This window comes from Varanus komodoensis, unplaced genomic scaffold (assembly GCF_004798865.1).
Source record: "Varanus komodoensis strain SLA01 unplaced genomic scaffold, ASM479886v1 scaffold13_1, whole genome shotgun sequence".
NCBI lineage: Eukaryota > Metazoa > Chordata > Lepidosauria > Squamata > Varanidae > Varanus > Varanus komodoensis.
In genome coordinates this window covers 8,475,396-8,502,895 of record NW_025335408.1, presented here as the reverse complement: position 1 = coordinate 8,502,895, position 27,500 = coordinate 8,475,396, and the positions used below count along the sequence as shown (strand labels likewise).

The window sequence follows — 27,500 nt, the reverse complement described above, 5'->3', positions numbered from 1 at the left end:
GATGGAGGTGGAGATACTTCTGAAAGGCAGGTACTGGATAGCTCTGGTGGTTAAAGGTGACACTGACAGAAGATCTCAAAAACTATCCAAACTGAAACGAGATAGATGAGACCTCCAGACTGAAAAGCGCTTTACAAGCTACTGGGGAAGGGGAAAGGACAAATACCAGCAGCACTGTCACTCTAGATAAGTGATGGCAAATCTATGGCATGCGTGCCACAGCAGGCACGCAGAGCCCTCTCTGCTGGCACGCGAGCCAAGTTGCCCCAGCATCGCCCCAGCAGCCATGCACGTATTCGGAAGAGTCATGACACCAGGCGAGACTTCACTCATTGGCTGTGACTTGCCGCAAGAGGCGGCGTCGAACAGGTGGCCAGAGGCAGGTACAATAGCTGCGGCGGGTGCCCCAAGGAGAGAGTGGGTGAGTAGCAAGCGGGCGTGCTGAGTGCTGGTGGCGGCTGCTGCCTCCTCCTCCTCCTCCCAGCCCGCAGCATGTGAGCGGCCGCCCTCCTAGCACTGTGGTGGGACCCTGCCGACTTGGTAGCCACAGGTGCAGCCAGGAAGCTGCGCACCCGCCTGCCTGCACGTCCACCCCCAGGCTGGGCTCCCATGCCAATGGCTGTGGGGGGTGGGAAAGGAAGTGAGCAATGGGGTCAAGGCAGCAAAGTGGCAGCAGCTGGAGCAAGGAGGAGGAGGAGGGAGAGGGAACTCAGGATCGATATGGCACTTCCTGGGTAGGGAGGCCAAAATGAGGAAAAGTGGGGGCTGGGACTGCTGCGAAGTGAGAAGAATGGGCACGTAGTGGGGACCCTCTCCCCACCCAACCCCACTAGCCAAGGCTTGGCAGTGCCATGGGGGCGCCTCGAGGAAGATCCCAATGGAAGGGATCAGAGATAGCCTCTCGTCACCTTTAGTTTAGGTCTCCCCCCCCCCCCATTCTGCCCCTCCGGTAAACTTTCAGGCACCGCCAAAGCTCCTGCGGCATCCCGGTGGCTGGCTTGGGGGAAAGGAGGGAGGGAGTGCGCACGCCCGGGCACAAGCAAGCCTGGTGTCGCCGGACTTGGGGGCACTGAATGTGAACATGGCTCCTTCTCTCTGTTATTGTGTTTTTCTTTTAAGACAAAAGATGTTAAGGTAGGAGTTATTTTTTTTTTCTAAACTAAAACCTCAGTATTCAGGGTTTTACTGCAGTGTTGGCACTTTGTGATAAATAAGTGGGTTCTGGGTTGCAGTTTGGGCACTTGGTCTCTAATAGGTTCACTGCTCTAGATCAAACCTGAAAGGAAACCTAGTAGCCAACATGCACAGAGGTGAAAGGAAACACATAGAACTGGAGCATGGGACATGAGAAGCATGCATTAAGGAAACTGAACATCCGAAAGCATGAAACAGAAAGAAAGCACATCTCAGTACTTGGTGTGAGCAAACTAAAGTGGACTGGCATGGGACATTTTCAATCAGAAAAACAGGAAGTGTTTTATTCTGGAAATGACAAACTCAGAAGAAACAAAGTGTCTCCAATAATGAGGCAATATGTAGCACAAACAGAAGCAGCTAGAACGTTAAGTCTGACTGAATAATATAAATCAGAATTCTTGGAAAACCTATCAACATAATCATCATTCAAGCCTATGCTCCCAAAACCAAGGATGAAAAAAAAGATGATTGATACAAGCATTCAAGAATAAATTGCTGACACATCAAAACAGGAAGGATATGCTGATATCAATAGATTAATGGAATGGAAAAAAGCAGAATCAAATATTAGCTTTGGGGTTCCAAGGAAAAATTTGGGCTAGGGGTAAGAAAAGAAGCAGTAAAGCAACTTGTAAATTTTTTGTGAATCCAACAATGTGTTCAGGACAAAGACATATGTCAAGCAACTCGGAAAACTGTATCCCAGATGATCAGTGAAGAAATCATATAGATTACATAATTGGAAGCAGAAGGTAGAGAATCTGTATTCTTCCTGCAAAAAAACAAACAAAAAACAAAAAACAAACAGGAGCAGACTGTAGTAGTGACCATCAGCTCTTATTTCAAAAACCAGAATCAAGCTTTAAAAGATCACTAACAGAAATATAGTGCCAAAATGTAACTCAAGGAACATCCCTGAAGCATTTTAAGTCCACATAAAGAATAGATTTGCATTGCTCAACTTAATTGACCATGAGCCGGAAGAACTGCGGACTGAAACCAGATATTATTATTAAAAATGCCAAAAGACAGTTTCTGTAGCAACAAGAAAGAAAAAAGGCTATATGGATGACAGAGGAAACACAGCTACAGAGGACAGGTGAGAAGCAAAAGGTGACTGAAATAGGGTCACAATCCTGACTGCAACTATCATGCAAAGACAAAAATAGTTATTACCAGTGCAAAGAAATAGAGAAGACCAACGAAAGAGGGAAAAACAAGAGACTTCTTCTAGAAGATCCAAGAAATCAACTATACAGGAACTATACAGAAGAGATGAAAGGATCTTCAATCAGGACATCTCCTATGAAAAGAAGCCTGTAATATTAGAAAGCACTTGCAAAGAAACAAGTTCCCGGATTAGACAGGATACCAATGGAACAATTCCAGGCTGCAGAGACTGAATCACTTCAAATCCTAACAAGAATATGCAAACAAATATGGAAAAAAATAACCCTCAGACTGGAAATGCCCAATATGCATTCCAGTCCCCGAGAAAGGAGATGAAAAAGCATGCAGCAACCATAGCACCATTACACTAATTTCCCACACGAGCAAAGTGATGCTCAGGGTGTTGCAACAAAGAACTTCACAATACATACAGTGAGAAATGCTTGGTGTTCAAGCTGGATTTTGAAAAGAGGCATATATTACAAATATATGCTGGCTACTTGAGCTCACCCAGAAAAAGATCCGTCTTGGCTTTATAGATTACAGTAAACCCTTTGAGTGTATGGATCACAAGAAGCTATGGATGGTCCTGAAAGAATTGGGTGTGCCTCAGCACTTGATTGTCCTGATGGGTTACCTGGATCATGGACAGGAAGCTACTGTTACGACAGAATATAGAGAAACAGAATGGTCTTCCATAGGAAAATGTGCCAGACAAAGATGTTGTTTATCTCCCTATCTCTTCAGTCTGTACACAGAACATAAGGAAAGCTGGATTGGAATCAGAGGAAGGAATGAAAATTGGTGGAAGAAACATAACTCATTTAAGATATGCAGGTGATAGCATACTACTGGCAGAAAGCAACAATGACTTGGAACGACTCCTGATAAAAGTGGAAGAAGAAAGCACAAAAACAGGACTGTAGCTGAATATTAAGTATACAAAAATCATGTCCTCACAAGAATTACAGAACTTTCTTGTTAATAATGATGAAATGAAAAGTGCAAAAGATTTCACATACCTCAGCTCAGTCATCAATACAAAGGGAGACTGCAGCTAGGAAATATGAAAAAGATTGAAACTTGGAAGGGCAACAATGAAGAAACTACAGAAGATGTCTTATGGGAGACCAATGTCATGATCATCCAAACTATTGTATTCCTAATCACAGTGTATAGGTGTGACAGCTGGGCAGTGAAGAAAGCTGATGGGAAGAAAACTGATGTGTTCAGAACATGTTGGAGGCAATTTTGTGAGTACACTGGAGCAACAGAAAGACAATTAAGTGGATCCTAGATGAAATAAAGCCAGATATTTCCCTAGAAGCAAAAATGACAAAACCGAGACTGTCATACTTTGGACACAGCATAGGAAGGCACAATTTACTGGAGAAGACAATTTTATTAGGGAAGGTTAACAGCAGAAGAAGAAAAGGAAGACTGAATATGAGATGAATTGACTCCATAAAGGAGGCCACGTGGAAGAAATGAACGAAACTGTCATTTTGGAGGGTTTTAGAGACAACTTGACAGCACAGAACAAGAACAAATTAAATGGTAAAAAAAATCGTTGTTTCCATTTGATTTATTGAGGTCCAATAGATCACTGAAAGATCTAAATTAAAGGAGCATATTAAATTTGAGAAAATCAATAGCGTTCTAGACTCAATTATTTAAGGCACTGGAAACTTGTTCTTAAAGAGCTGATTTGGAAATAAATCCAAATAGTTTCAATGGAACATACTTCTGGAGACTTTAGACCCCACATACACATCATCATTAAACCCATAGTGTGTAGCTGAAGATCAGGTTTTCTTTATTGTAAAAGCACACATGGCCCTGATTCAGATGGTGCCCTAGTACATCAGGAAGGGGAGAGATTCTACCATTTTTTTCTAAACTGCCAGCCTGGGGTTGGAAGTGGTTAAAAAAAAGCAACAAGTATAGTTGGTATTGCTGAAGGCTCTCCCTCTGTGTAACACTCAATTCATAAAGAGTGATTTCAGGAAGAAATTGTCTGTCTGTGGAGCAGGTTCTTTTCTTTCAGGGCTCAGTGGTCCCACTCCATACTGTGGCTGTACATACTTATAATAGAGTAAAGTGAAACTAACACTCAGCTACATGCTCTGCAATTAGTGTACTAGGAATCTAAGCTTAAAATCATGGTCTGACAAAGAGTATTATTAAAAGCATTTCAAATCTAAATGATGCTTTCAGAAACTATCAAAGCAATGGCAATATCTGCCTGCAATGCTTTGTGCCAAGTGGCCTTTGAAGATAAAATGGATAGCCTGTTCATGGAATGCTGTATTTGGCCTTCCAAAATATTATAGATTGATGGAAACTTAATGTACCTGGCCTGCAGTTATTGAACTTCAGGATTTTCCCTTTATGTGTTTGTCCATCATGGGGCCAGGTCTGATCTGGTTCAGCCAATAATGTGTTATACTCTGATCTAGCCCAGGGTTATCTTTAATACACAGTAGGCTAATATTCATTCATGGGTTCCTTCCAGGAGAAATATGGGATAAGTAAATAAATAAAATTCATACTGGCAGTTCAAGTTCACTCAGTGTAGTTATCGCTGTTTTACTAAGTACTAATATACAGTGAGGTCTGGCAAACATAGAAAAGTTCTTAAGAAAAATGCTGCATTCAAGTGCTGTGAAGAAGGAGCATACATATTTTGCCAGCTCTTTTTGAGCTGAGTTTTATGTTTCTGTCTCTAGGTTTGTTTGTTTGTTTTTAATCTGTTTATTTTAGTAAGAACCATTTTAACAGATACTGGACATTTGCTATTTTAATCACTGATAGCTTTCTTTTTGAGCCTTACTGTGTCTGCAAATACAAAACACATACAAAAAATAAAATCAGTTATAAAAATGGAATGGTTAAATAATTTTTATGATATGGCATCTCTGGCCTTAATCTTTGCCATGCTTCTGGGGCCATCCATACACCTCAGTGATAAAGCGCTTACTCTCCATGCAAAAATTGCCATCCTGAGATGTAATAACATACACCTTCCCACTTGGTAGGAGGATACAAATGATCAAGCTGTCTTGGAAAAATGCTTACACCAGGGAAGCCAGCCCTTCCCTGGGGCACTGTAATGAGACTGGGCTCAGACAGCAGACTTTAGAGCACTGTTCAAGAGCATTATATTATCAACTATATGTTTTATCATCAAGGGGGTTTTACCATTTGAATATTTTGCCCCAAGCTCCAGAAAAATCTTAGTCTGCATTTGCACCTGGGGAAATTTGTCTATATGGGTTCACATGCCACCTCCCCTCACCTCTGACTAAAACCAGAAGAACCGGGGGCTTCAGAGGCACTGAGAAGGCTATGTGCATTTGCCCTACCCATCCTCTCTTGAGTGGAAAGTGCTTGGAAAAACAGTTGTAGCTCTTGAACTGTGACTACAGCAGCAATAATAGCAGCTGTAGACACTTCAGGCAGTATTTCTATCCCCTGGGAGCAAAGCAAAAGCAGGTATAGCAAAACATTTGAAATGAAGAAGACAGTATTCCAACCACCAGTTGTAGTGGTTTCTCAGCTGCCATTTGCCCCTGGTGTGAAATTTTGAGCTTTGAAGGAAAACAGAGGGGAAGAGAAGTCACACATATCATTCTGTTCGATACCATGCAGAAACATCAACTCTGAAGAAGCCTTTAAGCCCAAGGAATACCAGATGCTCCTAGCATGGAATCTATAACCATAAACTAGGCCTAATAGCATTTCACAGCAGATTGGTTTTTGACATCTGAGTGCATCCTATTTCACCAACAGCACAGGTCAGCAAGGAGTGTTACACATTGTTTGTGTCAGATGGTACAATGATGCCCTCATCAAACTTGGTCCCAAAAACAGGCAAGATTTTCTTAGAGTGCTTTGGAGAATGTAAACAAGCCAAACATAAACCGAGCGTATGACTGGGTAGCAGTTGTAAGGGCAGCAAATGATAAAACTTCAGGAACTGCATTCTCCAACAACTAAGTAGGGTGACACTCTAGGCTAGCTTTTTTCAGCCTAGTACTCTCCAAATGTGTTGGACTACAACTCCCACCATTCCCAGCCAGGATGGTCCATGCTGGCTGGGAATGACAGGAATTGATGTCCCACGCACCTGAATGGTACCAGATGTTCCAAGCCCTAATAGCTCCCAAGGACTGCATTCCCTCCTTGACATGCTCTTCTGAAAGCAACTTTAGGAGATAAGCAGTGCCACTAGCCACACAATCTGATCTAGTGTAAAGGGTTGTTCTGGTCTTCAAACAATTCATTCCGAACATCTGCACATGCTGATTCTCTTTCACATGATCACAGCAGTGCCAAGGATAAGACAGTGGGACAAGTCTTATTAGAGGTAATCCGAGGGCAGCATCACATGGGCTGCATTTAGAGCAGACCCACTGAAGCCACTGGAATTCTGACAGTGGAATCCCACTGGGACTTTGCTTCAGTGGGACTTTGCAAAGTATGACTAAAACTACACCCAACTTTTTGTAAATTCTCCTACTCTCTATGCAGAATTGTATATCTGAACTTCATTGACATTACTTTCCACATTTTGTATTCCCCTGTTAGGGAGCTGATAGATGCAGGAGAGGTCTACTCTTGTGTTTTTTGATTTGTAGAAACACTTCATTTATTTAATTCTGTTTAAATCCCACTTCATCTCAAGGACCTGAGATGCACAGCAACATTAAACAAACCTTAAAGTTATTCAGCCCCATCTTGTCCTGTGCCAAGCTATCTTTGGCACTGAAAGCCAACATGACTAGAAAGATTTGTTGAGAAAACAGGACTTTTGACAGTCCTCCAGAGGATGAAGGTTCCAGAATTTAACTAGTGTCCAAAATCTACCACTCTTTTTTTCTTGTCAGTCAAGCTTTTGAGTTACTACTGCTACTCTTCCACCAATTCCTCTGTGATTTGTCCAGTTTCAACCAGGAGTAGAGGCAATGGAGCAGCATGTATGTTTCACAAGGAAGCACATATTGATGTTACAGATGCTATAATAGCTTAATTATGGCTGCACCATAGGAGAGGCCTGCACCATCAAAAGGTCCCTGGTTCAACTGTTGATCCCTCCAACTATGGTTGGAAAAGTTGCTTGTCTGAAACCCTGGAGAACTAGTGCACAGTAGATGAAGCAATTATCTCAATATGAATCTATTTCATTTGGCTTGTTTTATATCTCCAGTACCCCTTTTAAATAGGACTTATATTAACCTGATTGTTTCTTGTATGTCATATTATAGATTTTACATCATCACTGCCAGTATCCCCTGAAAAGCATCAACACCAGTGTAATATAAAAGTATTGGACCTAACTGTTGAGTGGATGGAGTAAACCACTTCTCTGCCGGCTTCCAACAGGCCTCCTCGGAAGAGGAAGGGGAGCTTCCACAGAGGCCTACACATAACTGGATCAGGAAGAGTTAGCTTCACTTAGCAGACAGCCACCTAGCTGGGATAGCCCCTAAAAAGACACATCGTCCTAAGACTCTGATTATTCTCACAACTTGGACATATACCCTTACCATGGATCTCCCTATGTCTTTTGCTCCATGATCCATGAATACATCCTGGAAAGATCCCTGGTACAAAGGCAGTGGAAACCCAGACACCCATCTCATCCCATTTAAAGGAAGAATGCACAACTGCAACATGAGGCTTCCCTTCACCATGTTCAGTCAGGACATGAGGAAGGAGCTATAAATGGGGAAAGCTGCAGTTCAGTTGCTGCTTTGCCAGTGCTAACATGTTATTTATACCACCCAGCTCTTTGCAGCCTAGCTACCTCTGCTGATTCAGGACTCATGCCTAGGTGTCTGACTCCAGTGTTAACCCTTCTTCCTAGCTGAAAAGCTTCTTGCAGCTCCCTTACAAGCAGACAGTTCCAGCCCCACCTATGTTTATGAGATAATGGCTTTTCACAAAAGGAATCAAGAATAAAATACATTGTTCAAATTACGCAAATTTTAGTTGCCCACAAAATGTAGGCTTTGGCATCTTCTAGTTAGAAGAGACACAAATTGAGGTCTAGAATAGGAAAGATATTGGGTACATGGTTAGATGCTATGAAAAAGAATGGGGGACATAAGGGCCTTACTTGCTAAGCCTAGTGCTACGCCAGATTCTGATTTGTTCTGCCATATGTAATAATTTATCTTTGCTTATTCTGTGATTGTTAGTGAGCCCCAAAAGGTTAGACACTTGGCACTTCTGTGGTGGTGAAAATCACTTGGTGAAAATCAGTGATGCTTCTAAATGCTATTCACCAAGATCTCAAGAGCCAAAAGACACCAAAAAAATGTTCAAAAAGTTTAACTTTTGAACACTTGCATGTGAAGTTGTAGCACAAAAACAAGATTTTGTAACATGAAGCTTTAATTTAAAGATTGTTAATCTGGTATCATCATCATCATCATAATTATTATAAAGAGGAATTATAACAATGTTTTTTAATTAAAAAGAAATCATTTTCTAAAGAAGTTGCAAGGCTATTTACTTTTTAGTAGGAATGACTGTATTAGGTGTTAAACACATGAGGTACACTGAAGGAGGCCTGGAATACTTTCATTTCAAGTTAAGTGAAACTCTAGCTTCAAATGAAAATGGTTAAGAAAATAGAGAGGAGTAAAAAACATTTTTTCTAAAATGGAGCACAATCTATATGGACTAGCATTACTCAATACCTATAAGCAGAAACTACAGCAAGAAATTGCCCTCAGCCTAGAAAAGCAGCAGAAGTTATATCCTTTGAGGTAATCTGCAGAACATTCACCAGCAGAATCCTACCTTTTAAAAAAGGGTGTTGAATTTTTAACTTTTAGTTCATATTACTTGTCTTCAGCATACTAGGAAGCTTGGTTTTTTTTTTTTTTTCTGTTACTTCTCAGATGACCCCTTTCACAGTATCATCTAGGAATATGACACCAGAAAATTAATTCTGTATGACCTTGATGGACTTTCAACACATTTCTGACCCAATGGTCAAAAGTGGGCCAACTCAAGGGGTTGGTTTGGCTTCTGCAAAATTACTTGAATAATTTACTGAAATTTGGAGCTAATGCATTAGATTCAAGTTGTTATTGGTCTTGTTGCAGCATTTAACATGAGATGCATGGAAGTATCCTTCACTCAGTACACATTGCACTGTGGAAATTTAATTTCATTTTGATAGTTAATTTCAGATTTGTGAAAAAGTCAAGCTTTTCCTTCAGTTTGTGTAAATATATGCAAACTGTGGAATGGAGGTCCAAATTTGGTATAAACTTGCACAGTTCCTTTACAAATCACAACCCATTTTATGGAAGCCTGTATTTTGGCTTGGTTAATGTCTGACTCATGTGGCAGCAGCATAGGGTGCGCAGAAAAGAATTCACAGGGTTGAACCATCTCATCACATTCCTCACATAGGCCACCTATGGCACCCACAATGAAGCAAAAGCATTCTTCATGATGGCCCCACATACTTGAAACACTGGACCCCTGAATAGTTGTCAGAACTCAAGAAACTTGAGAAAGTGTTGTGCTGTCTCATTTTATGGAAAATTTAGTAAGGACCTGAATTTTTAAAACTCCCTTTCTCTCTTTATGAAACTGCTAAATATAACGAAACTTGAACAGATTGTTTCAAATTTGGAAGGCTAAAAATATAGCCATAATACAAACTTTGCTCTCTTTTCATTTAGTAGGGGTTAAAATTGCAATCCTATTATGTTCTGCCCAATGCATTTGCTAGCTGGGATTGGTTCAGTAGGGCAAAATTGGTAAAAGGTTAAACACATTCTCAGAGCTAGCACAAGCTCGCCCACTGCCTGACGCAGGGGAACATATGTGTTTTGTTGCCTCCACTGTCTTTGCTTTCCTGCCCATCAGTATGCAGTTCACCTGTCTTCCTGCCAATCCAGTCTCATTCTCATTGCAACCACACATTCTGTGCAGCCTCTCAGAATGAGCAGAGGGTAGCTGATCTCTCTAAAGAGTATGAAAATCAGTCAGCACAGGTCTTCAGAGTGGATAGGCTCAAGTGTCTTACAATGAGTGGCCCTTTCATAGATTCCAACATTGTGGGAGTCTCAGTGGCAATCACTTGTACCTGGTGACCTTTGAGGACACCTTCCTGTAAGTACACATTTCAGCTGGAAAAGCACCCACTGCTTGCTTTATGAGAATCCACAGAAGATTTCGCAAGAAAGTTGGCAGGGGCTAAGAGATTCAGCAGTGGCAAAGAATGTGATGGGTGGATGAGTAAGTTGGTGGTGTGTGGCAACAGATCCTTCTGACAAGATTAGGAGACTTCGTCACATTCTGTTGCCCAAGGTGAGGGATTCACCTCAGCTCACTAATGGGCTGGTCTTGCATGTACTCAAACAGAAGTCTGAAACTGCTTGACCCATAAAACAAACACTGCAAGAAGTTACTAATTGTCAAAACAAAGATCTTGACCCTGGGTTATTAGTTCACCAAAGAAAAGTGTTGCAAATCATTCAGCTTGAGGGATACAATGCTGCTGGTATGTGCTGAAAAGCTGTGTCCCATATTTGCTGCAAGTTGGAGATTTTTTAGCAAATTTACTTTAGGCGTGGAGATACTGGAAATACAGTTTGGGATGTATGTGTAAGATTGTGAGGCAGAATTTCTTTTTTAAAAGGCGGGGGTTATACACTCTCCTTTTGACCATGGCCTTGGTCACTAATGAAGACTCCAGTATGTTTAAAATAAAGTAGCATAGCGGGATTTCAGTCCCAGCATGAACAGTAGCTGATAGATGGAATGACAGACAATGATGAGAGTCTCTAGGGAAACAAGAATGAATGTCACACTGCATGCACTGCACAATTAATTATGTCTAGTCAGTCCTCTTATGGGTCTTGACTGGGTGAAGATGAGGAGCAAGGAAGCACAGGCAAAGCAAGAGCATGTGTGTAGGTCTTAAATACATTAGCCTAATCAGATCAGTCTCAAGATCAACAGTGCTCAGTCCCTTCTATTTATCAAACAAGGCTGCAAAAAAGCATCTGGGTGTGGCACTGGGTGAAAGTACACGTGAAAGTGCTTCACCCTTTATACAGCAGTACAGAACTCGACTTGTGAGCAACATACACAAAATATCAGAACTCTTCAAATTCACTGATGTTCTAGCTACACTCACAAAAAGAAAGTATGAAGAGGAACATGTGGTGGGGCTGTCCAGGATGTGTGACCAGTTTTTAGTATGTGCTACGAAGTTTTGAGATGCATACCTTCAGACTAACACAATAAACAATGTTGGAACATCGAAATGGATCTACACTGCCACAGGAAGAATGATACAGCTTGTCCTACTCTTCCCTAAGGCAGACCCTTACGAACAGCAGAAAGAACTCATTTCCTTATCCAGTGTCTTTTACTTAAATTATCACTGAAAAGGAAAGGCAAGATTTTGATTCAAAATGGAAAGAATCAGTACATGAGGTCCATTGCACATTTTGATAAATTATCCACAGTGGGTAGTAAGAATTACAGCATTTAAACATATGTTATCCTGGAAGGTTGGAAGCTTCAAATCTTGGAGGCATACTATTTCCCAGGAACAGCTGGACACTGCATGTCAGCAATACATGAAGAAGTGCTGGAATCCTAAACATTTTAATACTTGTCAATTAAACAGGGATTTTTAGTGGAATAACACATGGCTCCCTTAACACTGTAATGCTACCTTCAGGATACCTTTCATGTGAACTAGAGTTGTATTTCAGAGAATCCACAGAATGAGTATGTCCTAATGCAGGAAATTTGTAGTAGACGCAAATGGAAATGTTGTAGGTGGCAGAAGAAGTCATAGCAGAGATTTTAATTTGTTGGAATTGGGTTGTGTTTACCATATTACTATAGCTTATATTTGTGTGGTGAAACCCTATGTTTGCTTACTTGGAATTATGCTAGCCTGCACTGCCTGCAGATTTCTGAGCACAATTCAAGGTGCTACTTTTGATCTATAAAGCTTGGGACTATGATAGCTGATGGAATGCTCTCTCAGTTTGAACCTACCAAAACACTGTAATCAAATATTTGAGGACCTCCTGCAAATGTCTCCAGGAGGTTTGGAGGATGGCAACAAGAGAGAGTGTCTTTTCTGTGGTGTCCCCATTAATGGAATGCTTTCCTCGGTGAGCAGTGTGGTCCACTGCACCAACATTGTCACCTTTAAGATGCCAGGGTAACATTATTCTCTGTTCCCTAGCATATGACAGTACTTGGTGGAGTTTTAAAAACTTACTTTAATTGCATCCTAGTATTTTTGTTTTAATTTTTAAAAGCTGTTTTAATTCTTCAACTAATGCTAACCTTAGGGATGAAAGCCCTTCAGAATGTCCTCCAGATGACATCCCTGCTTAGCTGTTCATAATTCAAGGCAGTGCATCTTTTATGGGGTCAACCCATCTCTTATTCTGACTTTCTTTTCTTCTTTGCCTTCCATTTTCACTAGCATCATTGTCTTCTCCATTATTGTCTTGCCTCCTTGTGACATGTGTAAAGTATGACAGCCTCAGTTTTGTCATTTTTGCTTCTAGGGAAAGTTCTGGCTTGACTGATCTAGGATTGACTTGTTCATCTTTCTGTTGGTTCAAGGTCTACATAAAGCTGTCTTCCAGCACCATGTTTCAGTTGCATCAATTTTCTTCCTGTCAGCTTTCACATCCATACATAGTGATCAATAATACAATGGTATGAATAATATTTGCCCTGGTTTCCAGAGAAACATAGTTCCATTGGATTATATTTTCTAGTTCCTTCACTGCTGCCCTTCCACATCTCAGTCTTCCTTGAATTTCTTGGGTGCCATCATCCTTTGAATTGATGACTGAGCTGAGGTATGTAAAATCTTCCAGAATTTCAATTTCTTCATTGTTGGCAGTAAATTTCTGTAATTCTTTGGTAGTCATGATTTTTGTTTTCTTAAATTTTCAGCTGCAATCCTGCTTTTGTACTTTCTTCTTCCAATTTCATCAGGATTTGTTTGAAGTCATTTTTAAATTGCTGCCTATAAGATGGCATCATCTGCGTATCTTAAATGAGTTATGTTTCTTCCACCAATTTTCACTCCTTCCTCTGATTCCAATCCAGCTTTCCTTATGTTCTGTGTACAGACTGAAGAGATAGGGAGATAAACAACATCTTTGTCTGGCACATTTTCCTATGGAAGACCATTCTGTTTCTCTATATTCTATCGTAACAGTAGCTTCCTGTCCATGATCCAGGTAACCCATCAGGACAATCAAGTGCTGAGGCACACCCAATTCTTTCAGGACCATCCATAGCTTCTTGTGATCCATACAGTCAAAGCCTTTGCTGTAGTCTATAAAGCCAAGACAGATCTTTTTCTGAAATTCTTTGGTGAGCTCAAGTAGCCAGCATATATTTGTACTATATGCCTCTTTTCAAAATCCAGCTTGAACACCAAGCATTTCTCACTGTATATATTGTGAAGTTCTTTGTTGCAACACCTTGAGCATCACTTTGCTCGTATGTGAAATTAGTCTAACAGTGCTATGGTTGCTGCATTCTTTTTCATCTCCTTTCTTGGGGATGAAGACAGCAGATGAAATGCATACTGGACATTTCCAGTCTGAGGGGCATTTTTTCCATATTTGTTTGCACATTCTTGTTAGGATTTGGAGTGATTCAGTCTCTGAAGCTTCGAAGCCTTCTATTGGTACCCTATGTATTCCAGTTGCTTTCTTTGCAAGTGCTTTCAGAACAGCTTTCACTCTGCTTTCTAGTATTGTAAGCTCTTCCTTCTAGGATTCTTCTGTGAAGAAGTCTGTCATAGTTTCATCTCTTTTGTAAAGATTTTCTGTATATAATTTTTCACTTTCTCTTTATTTTTTCCTGATGAGATAAACTGGAAAGATAGGCAAACCTCAAAAAAAAAAAAAAAAAACCCACAAAGCAAAAACAGTCCTGTAGTTCTTTGAAATGGTTAAAAAACTGGAATAGAGCAGGAACCATTACAGAGGGGTCTCCAAGCTATAATGACTGAAGTAAGAAAAATGCTGTGTAAATTTCCATCTTGAACACAGACCAGGATAAGAGGTAGGAGGAGATCCTCCTGCTATTTACCTATAATGATTACATCCTGATTTTAATACTCACCTCCTCCACCTTGGCATTTAAGAAAAACTGAAAAATAGCACAATCATTTGTATTTATCTAATTTTTCTGGTCCCAATCCAGTTGTAGTCAGTAATACCTGGTAGCTGCAAACATGAATCAACACAGGCAACATGCAAAGACAGTAGGTTACATGTAAAGCTTCTCTCACTGCATTGGAATGACTTTGTTTAATGCTGTTCTAATCATATAAAATAGTAGGACAGTTCCAAACGAAGAATGTGATCCAAAACAATGAATGCACTAAAGTTTCTAGTTTTGCTCAGTCAATGGAGAGATTCTAGACATGCATGCCTCTGTCCACAGAAATGAATGAGAGGAGTCCTACCCAAATGGAGATCTGCTTTTACATAACAAGATCATGAGGGTGAAATGAAACTGTATAAATCAGAAGTGAATCACCAAAACTTCAAGCATTTAAGGAGCTGCAAAATTTTATTAGGATCGTAGGAACTGCTCTATGTCCCAGTTTAGATGTAGAAATTCTTAATCCAACAACCCACAGCTTGCACTTTGATCGTGCCATGTGCCTGCATGTTCCCTCAGACTGCTTCTCACTTCCTATCCCCACTTTCATTTCTGGCTTAACTTTTCCTATTTTTCCAAACCACAGTTTGTCTCTAGGTTCCCAAATGAAGAAACTATAAATTTGGATTGTAAATCATAAAAAGTCCTCTGGTTTCTGGAGAGCAAACAAACCACAAATTGCCAGTTCAGATGTTATAGCATCCTGTGGTTCAACAAATAGGGAAGTTCCAGAGTAAGTCAGGTATGTGAAGGAGGAAATGTGAGAAGGGAGTGTGCAGACATATGGTTCATTCCCAATACAACAAACTCTTGTCTCAGCCAGGCTTATATTTCAAATGTTAAAATTTTAAAATCACCAAATTGCAGAAATAAATTTTCTCATTTGAAAAAATAAAATGTGAAACATCAAAGATTAAAGCTATAAAGTTTTGTACTGTAAATTTCAAGTACTAGAATTGTTTAGGTCCATGGATCTAGCATTAGAGTTGGCAGAAAGGCTTTGCCTGTGTGGTGATGTACATCTATTATGTAAACAAGAACCGCTAGAGTGAAATTTGCCTTTGCTGTCTGTTTATATTGAATTGCATGACCATAAAGAAAACAGTGAGGGACAAGCAATGAGAAAGGGTTGATACAGAAGAACAGAGGATGAAAAAGGCTACTAAAGAGTACCTATCCCAGGAGATGCAATATACTACTTGACCTTTATTCTTTAGATTTGATTTGTTTGGAATGCAGCAGGTAATATTGAGACTGGGTACTTATGAATAGGGATACCACTGAAAGTTAGTAATTTCAATTTCCACCTCAAAACCTCTTAGATAGCTAGCACTTGAAAATATTGTACTGAAGAGAAAGTATTTTTCGGTTTGGTTTATAAAAAAATACCCTGCAGATTTCCAATATAGTTAATTTGGCAGTTGGACAAAGGTCATGAAATGTTCAATTTTCATATTAAAAGAGGTCATGTTTTGTAGAAACACTTGTTCTTTACTCTGGGGGGATGAATCAGAAAGAGTCCTGTGGGCTGCTTTGAACATGGCAGAAAACAGAGGAAGAAGAAAGATAACCTGAATTTCTTTTAAGAGAAGCAGGAAAGCTGCAAAAGAGTCAGATGCCTTGTAGATTACCAGGGATTAAACAGAACAACCAAAGAGGGTTAATGGGATTGCAGGAAAACCAAAATATCATTGAAATGATCTCTCATACAGCTATAACGTATGCTCTTGGCTGCTGGAAGTGAGATTTGAGGGCTATATTGAATAAGGGATATAGCCATTAGCTGTATCAATCAGGTTATATAATGACTCAGGAGACAGCAATGCAAAAGGAGTGGCTATAAGAAAGAAATTCATAGTGTCAAACTATTGTGGAGGCTTTGGTGTAAATGCCTGTAACAAAACCTTATGAAACTGCAGGCAGTGTCACAAGAATAGAAATGAAATAAATAATATCAGAACATTTTATAAAAAAAAGACCAAAACTAATCTAGAAAAGATGTGAAGTTATAATGAAGATCTGCAGCTCGAGTGTGAATTTTGTATCAGCAACCTCAAATCCCATTTATAACTCAGCTTTCCATTACTATAGAAGACAAAATTAGGGATGTATGGTTTTTGTTAAATCCATCTGTGGTTTCAGGATTGTCAGGCATCTTGCCTGCTCATGGACAAAAATCACATTTTTGTCATTCTACTTGTGCTAACATGTAAATGTGCTAATATGCATTTGTGCAAATTTGCATTAACTAATTAACTAAAGCAAATATGCACAAATCTCCAGAAAATCAAAAGATGGAAAATCCCAACTTTCACACACTAGTTTATTAGGGAAATGTGCAATTTTGTTTGGGCTTTCCCCATATTTAACTACAATAAATTTGAATACAATTAAAATAAAGTGGAAACATGGCCCACAAGTGTGCAAAATCCATACAACTCAGAAAAAGCTGGTCTGCTGAGAAAAGGAAATACAAAATACAGGTAGAATAAGATGCTATGAAACTGGGACTACACAGAAAATTGGAATGCGCAGTAACATTGTTGGTTCAGTAAGTGGATGAAGAATGAGCTGTGTGTACATGGGCCTCCTTCTCCCCCTACTCCCTGCATCTTTTTTCAATGCTGTGTGGTTTTTTAAACTATAGATTCCTATGATATACAAATGGTAAATTGGAATGATTTCTGCAAACCATGATATCCTAGTTTTACATAGTTTTGTAGGAATTTCTACAACAGTCTCCCAGTTCAAATGTTGTAGGAAACTGGTCTAAGAAGCCAAGAAGTAGTGAATGGAAAAACTCAATTAAGTCAGGATCATATGAGCCATCATTTGATGTTACAGTCATCAAGTGATATACATGCATGTGTGAATCAGCTCTTAATAACTGTCAGCAGATTATAAACTAAACCTTTCGTGTGTGATGATATGTAAATTCTATTTGCTGTGCTGCATCTATCATAGCCTAACCAGTTTGCATATGCAAAACAGGATGCAGTATGCAAGTGATGCACAATTATGCATTATACAGCCCCAGTCTTTACATGTTTGTGAATATAACTGCATGTCTTCCCATCCCTGGAAGTTTCCCAGAGCTGCACTAATCAATTTGAGCATCTTTTGTTCTGCTGATTAGAGCCTGTGAATGTCAAATTGAGATAATATATTTCTGTTTGTAAGAATTGTTGGTTTTCTGTAACTACAACAGTTAAAACTCAAGCAATTCATCTCTCTCTCTCTCTCTCTCTCTCTCTCTCTCTCTCTCTCTCTCTCTCTGTGTGTGTGTGTGTGTGTGTGTGTGTGTGTGAGAGAGAGAGAGAGAGAGAGAGAGAGACAGAGAGACAGAGAGACAGAGAGACCCTGAAACCCAAGGGTCCAAGAATTATTAATCTGTCTCTACAAACATATCCAATTGTTGAGAATTCAAAAGAGGATGGAATAAAGTTTTCAACAAAGCATCTATGCATTTTGCTTCTATATAGATCCCACAAAACCCCAAAGGATCCTGCAAACTTCCACAATCCATACTATGGGGATATGACACTTTTCAGCATAAGACAGCTGCAGGCACTCTATCTCTAGAGTGATCTTTTTGTTAAGAGGAAGTAGAAAGAATTGTGAAAGTGCAACAAATGGGGGTTAGAATATTATATAAAAAAAGGAACATCAACTGTTCGATCAAAGGCATGTAACATTTAAACAACTAAAGAGGAAATGATAAAGGGCTGCAGTGGCTGCTGAGCGCAACAGCATATAAGGCAAGAAAGATCAGGGAGTTGATGAGCAGGGAAGCAAAATACAAGAGGCTAGATCTGAAATGTGAAGTGAAACAATATAAAGTGAATATCGAGGAGAAGAGGAAAATGTGTGTTTTGGACAGTTGGCTAGGGAGACAGGTGGGGGAGAGTGAACAGTGTCTGTTCCATTACAGAAAATCCCCCCCCCCCATTTTGTACCCATGTGTTAGGAGCTGCACAGAATCCATCCCCAGAAATACACACTCTTCTAACAATAGCCACAATGTTCCATAACTTCAGCACTAATATTAATTTAAATGCAACAAGAAGGTGGAATGCTTCTTGTCAGTAACTCCATTTGCTGGTCAATTTGAAATGCCAGGTGGTGCTCCTTAAACCTGAAATGCCCACTCAGACAGATGGAGCCTACATGTGAATCTGACGATACATTTTATATAAAACTCCAGCATCTTATGAAGTCCATGAGCAGTGATCTTCTATCCTAAATTAAAGCCAGCAAGAAAGCACATAAAAACATTGCATTGTAGGAAGTATTTTCAAATATCTTCCAGATCTTTTTTTAAAGATTACAGAATTAAAAATAGCAACATAACATTTTAACCTGCATTAATGGATTATAATAATAAGATGAAATGGTGCTGGTATATGAGGTATTTCACAAAGTGCTGTAGCACCTGTATCATCATTGACTCAATTAAATGATTCTCAATCATTTCCCCAAAGCTTGGTACAGCTCTAAGTGTTTGATTTATTTTACAATATTCCATGTACAAATCTCACCCAGTGAACAAGAACCTTGCCTCACAGAAGCTTCCTACAACAGAACAAGCCTCCAAAGTAAATTCAGAAGTATCATGAGATGGGACAAAAAGCAGAAATACAAAAATGCAAAGACAGGGGGACAGGAATGTTATGAAGTTAGAAACACAAGGGAATGAAAGGGATTGAGTGTGGAATGAGAGGTAACCTACTGTAAGTAGTGTGAAAGCATAACAGTAGGGGACTGGAATAATCAGATATAGGAACAATTTGACAATGGGCTGGTTTCAAACTGAAGCACCTCAAAAAGACCTTAAGAGCAGAATAATCACACTTGCCTTTGGAAATAAAATTTAAAGAAGAAAAAAAGTTTGAAAACATAAAAAGTTTGATGTTTATGCAGATCAAACTTGCAAAGAAGAAAATCCAGGCTGGGCAAAAGTTGGAAAGGTAGAGAGGACAGGGGTTGGGAAAGGCAGCACAATACAAAGGGTGGAAAAGGATGACTGAAGCTAAGCAGAGCTAAAACTCCCTTTTCTTGCATAGTGTAAAATTGGAGAAGGGAAGACTGACTGAGCTCGTGTATGTTCATCTTTTCAGATTATCTTCCATTCTTATTCCTTTCTTCTGCAGCACATTTCTGCTACCTCCCAGTTTTAGTTAAATGTAACCTCTGCAGAAAATATATATGCACAGATATCACAAGAGCTTGTGGGTGCACACAGAGCTTCAACTAATTCCAATATTTTAAAATGAAACAGGGTGTAAGAATGCTGTGTATACAGGCTAAGTAATGTGTTGGGATGGTTATAAGAGAATAGCTTCTCAGCATAGTCCACAGTTCTTTTCTGTGTTAATGCTTTGAAAAGAGGTGACAACATAATAAAATCTTTTCCTGTCAGTGGTTCCTGCTGAAGGATAAAAACTTGCTTTAGGCCAACCTTTGTAAAACCTGTAAGTGTAGAACTGGCTCACACATGTATTTACATAACTTGATCTCTCATGGCTTGATTACTTGGCTTGAAGGTACTCAACTGGCTTTAATGAAAAACACTGGTTTTGAGGTGACACCTTGCTGCTCTCCTGTTCCATCTCTATGAATGCTTGTGCAGGCTTTACTAAGCCTCATTATGGCCTCTTGCTCACTGCCACAAGAGAATCAGGGAGAACCAGGCAGCCCAACCAGGCACCTCACCCATTTATGTATCCAGATGTGTTGATTTTGTCATGCATCTTGGCAATTTTCCTTGCTCCCAGGTTGCTGTGGCAATGAGGGGGTCCTTTTGATCTTGATGTATATAGTTGATGGTGGCCCATTCATTCCGAGATGTAGGATTCAAGTGATGTGTGACCCTGTCTTGCCTCTAATTCCTTAATGTTGTGAAAGACCCTGGGGAGCTGCTGCCAGTCTGACGGGATGATAGGGAGTTAGTTGGACAAATAGTCTGATCCCATGTAAAGCAGTTTCCTGTGTTCCTATGGTCTTTTTAACTCAAAGGGAAAACACATTTTGTCTCTCAAGCCAATTGGTTTCATTTACGCAATGCAACACTTATAAAACGCTGAACAGAAGAGGTGGAGACTATGCAAATAGTTAATGTTAGAAAATAATATTCCTGGAATTCTCATTGTTTCTACTGCAATTGCATAGATGCAGGAATCCCAAACGGGAAATCTGCTGTTACAAAATGTTGCCAGTTTACAAATAGTAAATGCACCACATGCATGATTGTGCACTTCTGCATACTATGCTTGAAGAATACTGTACTTAATTGTGTGCCTGTCTTGTCTCTTATATCACTTATGAAAATGTTATTTTACGTTACAGGTCAACCAATTTCATGGCTGACTACATAGGCATTCTTGATATCATTGAACCTAATGTGTGGGAAGGATTCATGTCACTTAGCTGACCCATAAGATCATTTTCTATGGGCGTTACAGCTTTAACATATGAATGAGGCCTTAGTTTGTGGGGTCAGAAATCAAAGAAATGCACACAGCACAAAAACAGTTCTTGCATCCTGAGGTTTGGGAGCTCTGTTAAATTCTCTGTTGTCTTGGTAAGCCCTTCAGAGTTGTACAAACAATGCCTCTTCATTGCATACAACATAATAACTTTGATCTCACTGTACACCCTGGGACACTTCTAGTACAGCCACTCTGACTGTTCAAGGTCATTTTGACTCAAGCCTAGAAGAAACAGGTTAGGAAAAAGAACTATGCCTCTGTGCATGTGCGGAGTATTTTTTCCACATTGACTAAATAACTGACATATGGAATAAAAGGAAGTTCTCGGGAGGTAAGTTGAACAACAGACAAAACGGAATTAAAATTACCCCTCTTTGTATAAGAAATGCACACTGAAGCACATTCACTTCCTGTGATTTTGGCTCCTATGGCATCTGAAATTTTAGCAACAAGCACAACTGTCTGAAAATAGAACAGTTACCAGGCTGTAGGCCAATGACCTCAAGATCAGTCCAGCTCTGACAGTTATTTGCAGAGGAAACCTGAAGTCAAAATGCATGTACCAGGGACCCCCAATGCCTTTCTATTTTACAAGGAACCGCCACAAGGCCCCAATTTGGATCAGGATAATCCTTTGCCTACATGCTACAAGCACACAGGTTTATCTTTAAAACTGGGGACTCTGCACAACAAAACTGTTAACCCCCTTTTCCCAACGCTCCAGCTCCGATCCAAATCAGCTGCTTCACATATACTAAAAGTCATTAGGCGTTACAGTCACTGAGCTCCCATTCTTAATAAGAGGATTCAGAGCCTAAATGAAGACTCTATAGTATATGTTCAAATACATTTTAAGAGCAAGGACTCTGTAAGCCTTTTATTTCCATTGGTTCTACCTTTGCTATGTAGTTCTTTTTTCATCCTAATTCAAATATCTTTGAGGTAGTTTACTTTGCTACCTAATTGGGGTTCCTCTAAAATACCTTACTAGTCATGACAAAAGTTCCAGGGTCCTGACACATTTTGCAATACCCAACCGTTTGGCAAGTAACCCATAACTTACGTTATGGAATATAGCTACCAATCTGCCACCCCAGCTTCTTGTGTCTACACATCCACTTGTAATATGGTCACAGCATCTTGAAATACTGTTTTCATAACATATGCTGTAACGCTGTACTACATTACTGCTATTACAGTCCATCCTAAGCAGTTAGGTGCCAGTATTAGTACTAGCCCTAGTACAGTTATAGGTTGTCCATCATTTCTAATACTTGGCTGTGTGTGTGTGTTTGGTTTTGTGGTACTCGTGAATAGTTGTTCAACTCTTGAACTGAAATTATTGCTATAATCTACAACAGGCATTATATGTAAACATAACCACAGACTCTGATTGCTTTGCATGGGGGACAGAGCAGTATTTGAAGATCATACATGGTCATGTGGCATAAGTCATATACAATTACTGCATTGTTTAGGACGACAAATATAGAGGGAGAAGGAAAGAGGGAAAGAGTTCTGCTATACCACTCACTACCAAACAACTCTAAATAGCAAATGTCATTCATTTCTGTGAAATAGCTGTTTTTAATACACATGATCTAACTCTTGTTTGCTCTTCAAAGTTTTATTTTCTTGGCATTTTAGACAGAAAGAGAGCATTAGCATACTCAGGAGAACTGCTAAAAGTAAAAGGCCTCAAGCTACCCAATGCATGGTTGATAGAATACAGCATGGGATATAAAAACTTTTGTCTGATGGCTCACTTTACTTGTTTTAGAGCACTGTTGCTCTCAGGAGCTTATATTCATGTTCTTTCTACTTCAAGTTTTATTACTTCTTTTGTATTATTTAATACATCTAAAGACACTTCCAAAAGACAAATTTTCTGTTTTGAAAAAAGTAATGGTTTTGAACTCACAAAAGCATATTAATGCTCTCATTCACCAGCGTGTATGTATAAGGTTATTTTCCTCAAGGTGATGCAATACATGGCAAGTGAAGCCATTTTGTATATATGCTCTTAAAGATCATGTAAGGAAATGCTAATATATTTACTAGCCTTGCAACAGAAATAAAGTAGGACACACAACACTTGGAAATCTTGAAGTGAACACAACAAATCAAAATGCATATCTCTGCTAATATACTAGAAAAATCTATAGTGTTTTACTTGCAATTGCTACTCCACCATTACATGTGGAAAACATGAAAGAGAAAATTAAATAATAAAGACAGACTGGGTACAATATTTTAAACACAAAGCTACCATCATTAACTAAGGACATAACTGCATATTAAAAAGAATCATCCTACAGTGAACTTATATCTATGTCTACTTAGATGCTACATCTCGTAATTATTGTATAAATAACCTGGGAAATGATACCTCGAAGGTACGTGTTTTACTATTTACTAAACAAGAAACTGCCATGTTTGACACCCCTGATTAAGGCCAGGCATTTCTTAGGCTTCATACACATTTCTGAAATCTACAATACATCAATTTTTAATACTGCCACTCTCTGAGCTGCATTAAAAAGATGGTGAGGGAAAGATTTTAGAGTAATTAATGATATAGTTAGCTGCTAAATATTAATAGGAATCGTAGTCTTGCATAAAATATAACATATAAACCTTGCCAATACAGACGTACCAGTAATTAAAGTTGAATATGTAATTACACTGATTTATAAGACAGGCAAAAAGTTACACTTTACTAGCGTCTATGTAAACTGAGGCTAACAGTTAAACTTTCCATTTTATGGTTACATAAATGTGCACTATCTCTCTGACAGTCTGTAAACGTGTTACGAACTTGCAAGTACAGTTAAATTACTCTTAATCCTAACGGGCCCATTCTTGCTATGTGATCTTACAGACTAAACTTTGGTAAAGAGCCCAGATGTTAGATAGAAACAGGAATTGATTGCAGTTGTATAATACTGACTGGGGTTCTAGTAAAAACAACAATCCTGTATTCTGAATAGTACAATGTCAACAGCTATCAGAGTCACTTTAGCTACCTGTAGTCTAACAACTTAGTTGGGTATGCATATGCCACTTCTAAACCAAAGGGACTGCATGAGCATCTACAAGCAGTGCACAAGACTGTAGTCTAAGTATACAATCTTCAGATTCATCAGAGAAAGTTCTTCTTATCCCATGCTAAGTAAGCAAAGCATTCTTTTATGTATGCATGCAGGCATTTCCCACTGCTCCACTGACCATTTCATACAGTGGATGGGAAACACTTAGAAACACAGAATCCTACAATAATAAAGTTGGAAGGGGCCAAGAAGGCCATTGGGTCCAAGCGTCTGATGTTGCTGGACACCAATTTACACAATACCACTCATGATCATGTGGGAACCAGAGCATGCACAGAGATCTTTCCCGCAGCATGTGGATAGTTTCAAAATATTTTTGCCCACATCTGAAATAATGTTAAGCAATATAGAGAGTTAGAAAAATGAGTATTTTCACCACAAAAAAAAGATGTTAACTGCACTTACATGTGAGGCTGAGGAGAACAGCCTGGACTGCTGTTTCCATTACTGTCAATGTGATCCAACGAACCATTGAGGTCTTCGTGGACAGCCTGTAGTAAGCCACTGGATGCATTGTTTATCAATCCAGGGTTACTAAGCAAAGGTAAACTACTCTCCGCCAGCGCAGCCTAGCAAAATAAAGATAATGTTAAATTCTTATCCATTTGTTCCTTGGAAGCAGCTTAATATGTATTGATGTATATACATGTAAACAGACCCAAATGATGACTTGAAACATCTTTGCACCATTTGTTCCACATCTGACATGGTACAATTGCCCACATATTCTTGCATCACTGGACGGAGATATTAAATATGCTCTGACACTGACATGCACAATGTTTTCCGCCTTCAAACTATTTCTAACTATAAAGTGCACTTAAACCCTCGACCCTGTGTCCTAACATGCAGTGTGCAGTTCTTTTGTACAGGAAGCAACAGCTGAATTATAAAAAAAATGACCAGAACTTAACTCAAAATAAAGGAGTCTTGACATTTGCCTTTTCTGCATAAAAATTATATCTTATAATTAAACTTTAAAGTTTTTGCCATGAGCACCATGTTCCCCAATACTATGATGTGAAATCATTCATGACAGCTTGGATAAATATTAATGCGTATCCACATGCATTTGCAAAAGCTTCTATCAATCTAGCATTTGCAGTAAAACTGAGTGTTCCAGATTTTGCCACAGGGTGTCCTTCTTGCTTCTTCACATCAAAAGTAATGAGAATTGGAACTAGTACTTTTTGCAGTGCTAGGTAGTACAACTTACTTGGTGATTAACCCACCTATTAGCAATGGTCATAATGTCCACATAAACAACATGTGTATGTGGCGGGGGAGGTCTGTTTTGGAGAAGCAAATAACACAACCAGAATGAAACAGAAATGTAAAATCAATGACTACTTCATCAGTTTTACCTGTAAGCTTGCATTAAGTGCTGCTCCGTAGCCTAAGCTCGTGGGTATGTTTTTCACTAATGTTGGGCTTCTGAAAATAAATAATTTTTCAAAGTTTTGTTTTTTTTTAAATTCAAGCACACAGGATGACACAGCATGTTAATACAACAGTTATTCAACTCAGTTGTATGTGAAAAATGCAACAGGATTGGTGGGATTTCAATTTACTAAACAATAGTAATTTATCTGTCTCATAGATTCAACCTACATGGTGCTCTCTGTCCAGCAAAAAGACCAGTGAAACTATAAATATTCTGATTTGTCCTGCAATTTCCTGTCTGGAACACAGTAATGTCTGGTCTATCTTGGTGGCTGTTAATATAAATTTAGCTACCAAAGTAGTTTCCAACTATTATTAGTTATATGCATATACATTTCTGTATGCAGGGAAGTCTATATGTACACACAGGGCTGAAGTTAGAGAATTGGAGTATTTTAAATTCCAATGAATTGTTTTTTCCCCTCTCCTTGCCTGTCTCCCTTTCCCAAATGCTGCAACTCAACTTGCTGCTTAAACTTGGGCATATTACAACACAACTTGTGACATGGGACAGCCATGGGATGCTATTCTGAAATAAAAACACCACTACCTGCATGAAGTGGCCAAAATATTCTTTCAAATTTCAAATACTGCAATGCTTAATATCTGGTTTCCTCCCTACCAAATAAAAATATAAATTTGCTTTATAATACTGAATCAATATGAACATCAAAATAAGAGGAAACACAGGGCCAAACTAGACATTCTTAAATCACACATAGTAGAGCTATGCATGATTGATCTACTTTCTCCATGACTTACCTGCATAGAATCCATGAAAATATCTTCATTCTTTTTTTCTGGTATGGGAAATGGAAAGGAGAAAGCTTAAATCCCCTCTCCTGAATCACCATGATCTTGATGCATGTGATACTGAGATGTGGAAGTCAGTCATGTGTAGCTCTACTTTCATGATTAACAGAAAGTTTAGTTTGGCCCTTAATTGACACAGTATTAATTTAGTATCACTACATGCTATGTATTCTACAATCTAGAAATATATGCAGAATTATTTACATAGACTGTTACCAATAAGAAACCAAGTGTTAGTTTCAGTGACCAATGTATACTTTCACAAAAGTAAAGAAAAAAAGTATTTGCTGCTATGTAGATGGTTCTACATGTTGAAATGACAGAAAATCAAACACAGGGCAGACATCATGTAACCATTCCTATAAATGTTGCCCTAACTTGTGAAGGTATTTTTGAGAATTTCAATTCAGGGTTTGAATAACCAAAGATTGCAAAATGAACTTGAATAATTCCAGACTTTAAGGAAAGGTTTGCACTAAAAGCAAGCCATTATTAAGTGCTAACACATGGAAAGCTCATGTAAGAAGAGGCAACTCTAATACAGAGTAAGGAGGATTTCTAATAGATGAATTTTAATATATGACATATTTGGTAAAACACATATTCATTCATTTATTTATGTGTGTGTTTAAAAAATGTTCTTAAAAGTTCAATTGCTTTGATCTGTACCAAGCTATGTGTAATTCTAACAGCAGTTATAAGAACATTGGGAAAACATCATTAAGAATCCACATTACATAAATGCACCTTATTAAAACACAAAACACCCTAACAGCTATTAGCTTAGATGCATTCTTAATATAAGTGTTTGCATTTATTTCTCTGGCAATCCCATTCATATGCACTACATGGGTAAGAGAATAACAAAACAACTCAGTTGAAAGAAGAAAGGGGCGACACACAACCTTCACTCTTCACACATACCCCGTTATCTTTTGTGACCTTCGCTTCTGGTATTCTACTTCATCCACTGTCCATACTGCTCCTTTAACGTTTTCTACTCGAACAAAACACTTGTGCAGGCTAAGATTATGTCGTACTGCATTCTAAATCAGACACAAAAGGGGTGGGGGTGGGGAAA

General features: G+C 39.0%; 1 protein-coding gene across 19 annotated transcripts in view; it reads right to left on the bottom strand.

Moving 5' to 3' along the window:
* FOXP2 (forkhead box P2) overlaps positions 1-27,500 on the bottom strand; it is a 502,958-nt gene that overhangs the window by 6,634 nt on the left and 468,824 nt on the right. For all 19 annotated transcript variants that reach the window (XM_044423000.1, XM_044423001.1, XM_044422999.1 and 16 more), the window contains 3 exons: positions 27,344-27,465; positions 25,528-25,597; positions 24,569-24,732 (listed from right to left, as the gene is read on the bottom strand). In XM_044423000.1, the coding sequence (XP_044278935.1) occupies positions 24,569-24,732; positions 25,528-25,597; positions 27,344-27,465 (356 nt within the window). The remainder of the gene's footprint in view (positions 1-24,568; positions 24,733-25,527; positions 25,598-27,343; positions 27,466-27,500) is intronic.